Source organism: Aythya fuligula, chromosome W (assembly GCF_009819795.1).
Source record: "Aythya fuligula isolate bAytFul2 chromosome W, bAytFul2.pri, whole genome shotgun sequence".
NCBI lineage: Eukaryota > Metazoa > Chordata > Aves > Anseriformes > Anatidae > Aythya > Aythya fuligula.
In genome coordinates, this window is record NC_045594.1 from 12,268,998 (window position 1) to 12,276,804 (window position 7,807).

The following is a 7,807-nucleotide window of genomic DNA, read 5'->3' on the forward strand; positions in this document are numbered from 1 at the left end:
CGGAGATCAGGACCCTGCAGCCTGTCTGACGTAACCATGGAGGCAGCGGCAGCAGCGGCTGTGCTGCTTCTCTCTGGCATTCTTTTTATAAGAAGTTATCTTGCAATGCAAAAAAAGACTATTCGTCCCCAGATCGGTGTTATAACTATGTTTCTGGATAACATTCCGTGGGGTTGCCACATTCTACAGACTATTAATGACGATTTAGCTCTATTGCAGGGCAGGAGAGCAGAGACGCAGATTACACCGCCAAATGACCACCGTCAGTCAGGCTCGTTCACAAACAGCTTCTAGGGTTGCAGCTGGCACGGCCTGCAGCCGTATAGCAGACGTTACACTCTCTTTCCTAACTAGTAATCATGTGTCTCACCCATTTGTGGTGAATGGTCAGTGGTAAAAAAGAAAAGGGGGAGAGTAAGGGGCGACAAAGACAGAAACGGTACCAGGTGGATGCCACTGACACTAACGGCATGGGTAATAGGAGCAGTATAAGTGACACAGGTGCAGGGCGGCGGTGGGTGCTGCCGCGCTGCGGGGCACTCTGCCTGCTGCTCGCCCTCGCCGGCCTGTGCACTGCTGCCGACGGTGCTAGAGCAAAATGTGAAGACTGCTTAGATGGCAGTGATGAGAGTGCTTGTGTGAAGAAGACGTGTGCTGAATCTGACTTTGTGTGCAACAGTGGTCAGTGTGTGCCAAATAGATGGCAGTGTGATGGGGATCTGGACTGTGAAGATGGGTCTGATGAGAGTGCTGAGCTGTGTCATACGAGAACATGCCGGGTAAATGAAATCAGCTGTGGTCCTCAGTCAACCCAGTGTATCCCAGTGTCCTGGAAATGTGATGGTGAAAAGGACTGCGACAGTGGAGAAGATGAAGAGAATTGTGGCATTGTGACTTGTAGTGCAGCAGAATTCACATGCAGTAGTGGGCAATGTATTTCCAAAAGCTTTGTCTGCAATGTTCAAGATGACTGCAGTGATGGTAGCGATGAGCTGGAGTGTGCACCTCCTACCTGTGGTGTTCGTGAGTTTCAGTGCAAGAGTTCTACCTGCATCCCTATCAGCTGGGTGTGTGTTGATGATGCTGACTGCTCCGACCACTCGGATGAATCTTTGGAGCAGTGTGGCCGCCAGCCTGCACCTCCAGTGAAGTGTTCTACGAGTGAGGTGCAGTGCGGCTCAGGTGAATGTATCCACAAGAAGTGGTGATGTGATGGAGATCCTGATTGCAAGGATGGAAGTGATGAAATTAACTGCCCTTCTCGGACCTGCAGGCCAGACCAGTTCAGATGTGAAGATGGGAACTGTGTCCATGGGAGTAGGCAGTGCAGTGGTGTGAGAGACTGTCTGTATGGCACTGATGAAGCAAACTGTAACAATGTTATTCAGTGCTCTGGACCTGGCAAATTCAAGTGCAGAAGTGGAGAATGCATAGATATCAATAAAGTGTGTAACCAGCAGAGAGACTGCAAGGACTGGGGTGATGAGCCCTTGGAGGAATGCATCATAAATGAATGTGACTGTCCAGCTGGGTTTGAGTTTATAGACAAGAGAAACTGTGGAGACATTGATGAATGTCAAAACCTTGGTATCTGTAGTCAAATGTGTATCAACCTGAAAGGTGGCTACAAAAGTGAACGTAGCCGTGGATATCAGATGATTCCTGCTACAGGAACCTGGAAAAGGCCATACTGGTACAAAGACACAAATAACACCTGTGATTGCAATGACGCTGCTAAGCAGGGTTTAGGGGTTTATAGCATGGAGACAAGGGGTAACAACTACAGTGTTTGGAACAATTGTACAGCTTTGGCCTTACCTCCTGATGTGCTTCTGATTTGTGGGGATGGGGCCTGGCAAGGTATCCCTGCAAATGCTATCAGATGTCCATGTTACATAGATAAACTCATTGTATTTGCTCCTAGCTTGTTACAGTTGCGTGAGATCACCAGACATAAATGGACATTGCTTGCATTGGATTGCAATGATAATGTTGAATTGTGTGGGGTTGCAGCTAGAGCGGCATTAGCAATTTCAGTGCCTGGAGTGGCATCTGCGGCCACACGTAACAACTTAGAAAAATTGGTATGCTGGGCCGAGAAGCAAGCCTATGCCACGACAGAGATACTTGAGGAGATGTTACCAGATCAAAATAGTCTGCGACATCTGCTTTTACAGGATCTTGCTTTTGGCTCAAAGGAATGGGTGTGAGGACTTTAAGGGAATGTACTGTTTAAACCTTTCTGATCATAATGAGTCAATTCACAAATCCATTACTTTCCTGAAAGAGCACATGAGAAAGATTCAATATGGTATCAATCCTTTCAATCAATGGTTCACTGACTTGTTTGAAACAAAGTGTAGATGGTTGCTGGGTTTAATCACAAGGGGATTGAGGATTTGGTTTATGGTGGTGGTAATCATCGTTGTGTGTTGTAGGTATAGCTAAAGAGTTACTTGTAAAACTGCTGTGTCAGGCTTGGTTTGCTCAAAAGAAGAAGGGGGAATTGTTGAGGGATTTCTTGAAACAGCAAAAATCCCATGGCTTGCTGTAGCTGAGCAAACCAAGCTACCAGGGCAACTATGAGAAGTTCCCATGACAGTGTTCCCACATCGCCCAATTGAGGAATTCAGGAAAATATTGTTACCAGTAGCTGGCCTCAAGGACAAGGTCTATGTGACTGCTAATCACAAGGGGGTTGTTTTCTTGCAGGTGGGGTTGTTTTCTTGTAGCTGTTTGTCTGAGTGCTTTTGACCAATAATCTTGTGTGAAACACTGTCCACCCCTGTTAAGTTCTCTATAAAAGTTAGGCTATTCGGGCAATAAAATGGAGCATGATCTGACTCTACTGGTGTCTGTCGTGCTTTCGGCCGTGCTTCCTGCAACAGGAGAAGGTGTTTTTAGTTTGCTTTTAGTTTCTCACTGTTCTAGTATGTTAGTAATAGGCAATAAATAATAGTAATCTCTGTATGTTGAGTTTGTTTTTCCCATGATAATAATTGTTGAGTGATCTCCCTGTCCTTATCTCAGTCCTTGAGTTTTTTTCATCATGTTTTCTCCCCCTTTCCCTTTGAGGAGGGAGAGTGAGAGAGTAGTTGTGGTGGAGCTCAGCTGCCCAGCTGGGTAAAACCACCAGAGCTGCCAACTGGACCGAACTTCATTCATTATGACTCTCTGAGTCCAGTCATCTAGCCATTTTTTGCCCAGCAAACTGTACGCCTGTCCATGCCATGAGAAGCCAGTTTTTCTCCAGTAGAATACTGTGGGAAACAATATCAAACACTATGCTAAAATCCACGTAGAACACAACCACAGCCTTTCCCTTATCTACTAAGGTGGTCATGTTGTCAGTGGAGATCAGGGCAAGACCTGCCTTTCATAACCCCGTGCTGGCTGCTTCTGATCACTTGATTGTCCCATATATGCTGTATGATGATCTGCTCCATAACCTTCCTGGTACCAAGGTCAGACTGACAGGCCTGTAATTCTCCAGATCCTCTTTCCTGCCCATCTTATAGATGGGAGTCACGTTCCCAAACTGTTTCCTCTCTGCTGTAATGTATGTCCAGCAGACATCTGGGAAGTTTAAGTCCTCCATGAGAACAGGGTCTAGCATTCATGACATTTCTCCTAGTTACTTGCAGAATATTTCATGTACTTCTTCATCCTGTTTGGGTGGTCCATAACAGACTCCTACCATAATATCAGTCTTATTGGCCTTTCCCTTGACTCTTACCCAGAGACACTCAACCTTTTCATCACCATTGCCCAGCTCCACGCAGTCAAGGCATTCCCTAACATAGACAAGCTTCCCTAACCTGGACAAGCTTGAGAAGTGGGCACACATGAACCTAATGAGGTTCAACAAGTCCAGTGCATGGTGCTGCACCTGGGTTGGGACAATCCCAGACATGAGTACAGACTGGGTGAAGAAATCATTGACAGCAGCCCTGCAGAGAAGGATTTGGGACTTCTGGTGGACAAAAAGCTTGACATGAGCCAGCAGTGCGCACTTGCAGCCCAGAAGGCCAACTGCATCAAAAGAGGAGTGTCCAGCAGGTCGAGGGAGGTGATTGTCCCCCTCTACTCTGCCCTTGTGAGGCCCCACTTGGAGTACTGTGTCCAGGTTTGGAGCCCACAGCACAAGAAGGATGTTCATCTGTTAGAAAGGGTCCAGAGGAGGGCCACAAAGTTGATCAGAGGGCTGGAGTACCTCTCCTATGAAGAGAGGCTGAGAGAGCTGGGAATGTTCAGCCTGGAGAAGAGAAGGCTCCAGAGTGACCTTATTGCAGCTTTTCAGTACTTAAAGGGGGCTTATAAAAAAGATGGAGAACAACTATTTTTAGTGAGGACCTCGCACGGATCGACTGCAGAGAGGGCTCCTGTCAGGGAGGCAGATGGAGCCAACCTCTAAGAACCCCCCAATAACAAGCCGCAGAGCTGTTTGGTCAGAGCCGCAGCCCCCCACCCGAGCAGGCAGGAGCTGTGATTGCGCCTTCGCAGGTGCTGACATGCTGAGGGCAGAGCCTGGGGTGACATCAGCCAACCCCCTGACAGTATAAAAGCAGTCCCTAGGGAGCGCCGCAAACGGGATGCACTGCAAACAGGACATGCAAACAGGACAGGCTAGGCAGTTCAAGTGGGGCAGGGAGGAGTGCAGGGAGGATTCTCACCTCCCTTTCCGTTCCTCTCCTCTCCTCTGGGAACTCTACCTCTTACAATTTATAATTCACCATGGTGGGCACTCGTTGCAATGGCCGGGCTGAGGCAGCAATCCAAACTGAGGGGACATGGCCTCTCTGGGCTCATGTGGGCACCCAGGTGAATCCTCTGAGGGGTGAAGTAGCAGTCCAGACTGGTGACTGTGGGGAACTCCAAAATCTGGAGGCCCCCCTGGGTCCTGAGGGAAGAGAGGGCTGTCGTGGGTGCAGGTATGCCTGGCTCAAGGAACTGCTTGAGCAGATGGCTGGGCTGCAGCAAGAAATCAGCAGCCTGAGGGGCTCCTGGGAGTCTCTGAGGGAGACAGACAGGAGGTGTCAATCTGCCCCTACTGAGGCCTAGCAGCCCCCTCCTAAGTCCCTGCAAGGGGTAGTAGCTGATCCAGCTGCTCACCTGCAGGACAGAGGGCTTGACCACCCATGAGAGGAAAGGGGCTGGACCCTCATCTCTGCTCGAAGCAGAAGGAGGCATCTGCCCCCAACCCTCACTGTGTCCCTGGGTAATAGATTTGAGGCTCTCAGACAGAAAAGGGATGAGGATCTGGACAGTAGTTGGAACCCAGGCCCCGAGAAACATGTCAAGGTTGAGGGAAAGCATAAGGAGCGGGGCCAGTCGGGGCACTGCATCCAAACCAGTGCCACAAAAAAAGGGCAGAGAGTCTTAGTAATCAGGGACTCCTTACTGGGGGGCACTGAGGCTCCCGTTTGCCACCCGGATAACCTCTCCAGAGAGGCGTGTTGTCTTCCTGGAGCGCGTCAGAGACATTAGGAACGCTCTGCCTCAGCTCATTAAACCGGAGGACTACTATCCTCTTATTGTCATTCAGGCTGGGTCCTGGGAAGCTGCAACAAGAAAAATTAGTAATATTAAAAAGTAATATTAAAAAGGACTTTGCATCCCTTGGAAGGATGTTGAAGGGATCAGGGGTGCAGGTAGCGTTCTCATCTGTCCTCCCCATGGGTGATCGGGATCCAGAAAGAAGAAGAACAGGACAGGTAAATGACTGGCTGAGGGGGTAGTGTCTAGACCAAGGCTTTGGGTATTTTGATCTGGGGCAGGCCTTTGAGAAGCTAGGTATATGGGCTGCTGACAGACTCTGACTCAGCAAGTGGGGCACAAGCGTATTGGGGAACAAGCTCTCTGGGCTGATTACCAGGGCTTTAAACTAGGTTTGATGGGGGAAGGGAGGGGAGTAAAATGTGACAGAGAAGGGCTGGGTTTAGTTGTCATTGCTGTCACTGTTGAAGATAGTAGGGAAAAACTTCTGAGTTGTCCCATAGGATCGTCCGAGGGCTCCTCAGAGAAGGTAATGATCCCAATACCCTGTCCGGAATCTTCTTGCATCCCTCTAGGGGTAACTGTGCCTGCTGCTTCCCTAAAGTGCCTGTATACCAACACACGAAGCACGGGAAATAAACAGGATGAGCTCAAGATTTGTGTACAGTCGCGGGGCCACGATCTCATTGGGATCACAGAGACGTGGTGGGACAGCTCACATGACTGGAACACAATCATGGAGGACTATGTCCTTTTTAGGAAAGACAGGTTGGGGAAGTGAGGGGGAGGAGTTGCCCATTATGTGAGAGAGCAATTAGAATGTACCCAGCTCCACCTGGGGGAGGATGAATGAAGGGATGAAAGACAGCACCTACAGCACCACATTCTTTGAGAACTTTTTTCAGTTGCTGGGATTAATTGAGTTTCTTGTTTTCACTGCTGAGATCTGTGGCTGCCTTTTCAGGGGATCCACCCACGTCCTTGGCTGAGCTGCCGGCGGCGGCCCACAGCGCCAGCAGAGGTACTGGCGGTCTGAGGGGAGGCCGACCCAGGAGCGGGGCTTGGGGTGGGATGGCGGAGCGGGCGGCGGCGAACGGGGGCTCGCGGAGCGGCAGGCCCGGGCGCAACATGGCAGCGCCTGGTGCGTGCGTGCGGGTGCTCAAACCTGAGAAATGCAGCAGCCAGCGGCGGGTGCCTGGAGCTGACAGCGGAGCGGGCGGCGGCACTGATGGCCGCAATGGCATCGAGTGCAGAGTGGCTGCCATGGGTTGGGATATTGTCTCTGCCTCTATTCCCAAGTCTATCAGGTTTGCTTTCTCTGGCGGTACGCAGTCACCACTTTTTCTTTCACCCGCCTGCGTAGCCTGAGCAGCCGCTCTCTGTACCTTTTTTTCCACTTGTCATGATCTCAGTGTCTCAGTTGCTAAGTGCCAGGTTGTCAGTCACCTCAGCAACTGTTGTATCTCCCTGTGAGGCAGCATCCTATAGAGTTGTCCCAGCATTTTCCCAAATTTTTAAATCAAAAACCACAGAAACTGTTGATGGGGCCCCATTCTTTTGCAAAAACTTCAACAATAGTTTTATCTTATACAGATCATATTTTACTCCCCTTTTTACCAGTAGTTGCATTAATAGTTTTACTATGGCCTCTTCTTCTGCAGAGAGGTTAGCTCCCATGATTAATGCCCAGCTGCTCACTTGCCTTCCAGGTGATGTCCCAGGGTTGAAGCTGCAGTCCAGCTGCAAGCTTGACTCATTCGGCTGGGTTCCCTTCAGATGCTCCTTGCAGTGCTGCTCCTCCGTGTATCATGTTGGGGTCACCATTTGAAGGGATGAAAGACACATACTCTTGACAGATCTTGAACAGGAGACTTTTTTATTGCCATTTTTCACCACTACATATACTTTCCCTGTAGCCCCATGTGCCTGAATCTGTCATACAATTGGTTAGAGACCCTCAGACATGTGCCTCAAGCAAGCCAGCAATTGGCCACTGCCCAAAGCTCATCTTTAACACTGTAGCCAAGTTAATTTATTTTGACCTTGCTCAAGTTTTTGTTTCTACTGCTTATTTCCTCATTAGCTCTAATTCAGGGATGTGTGAAACAGCGCAAAGCCACCTGTGAATTCCTTTCCCACAGGTGAAGAACAAGTGGAGAGCTTGTGGGTGTGTCGTGGTTTAACCCGGCTGGCAGCTAAACACCATGCAGCTGTTCGCTCCCCCTCCCCCTCCCTCGCTGGGACGGGGGAGAGAAATGGAAAGTGAAGCCTGTGAGTTGAGATAAAGACAGTTTAATAAGACAGGAAAATA

General features: G+C 49.5%; 1 protein-coding gene across 1 annotated transcript; it reads left to right on the top strand.

Annotated features, from left to right (window-relative positions):
- Positions 1-479: 479 nt before the first annotated feature.
- On the top strand, positions 480-6,277 carry LOC116501297 (very low-density lipoprotein receptor-like; the record flags this gene model as incomplete). Its single annotated transcript, XM_032206815.1, is given in 2 exon segments — positions 480-1,743; positions 6,072-6,277. Coding segments are annotated over 2 exon segments (1,470 nt in total), but the record flags the coding sequence as incomplete, so codon positions are not given.
- Positions 6,278-7,807: the final 1,530 nt, after the last annotated feature.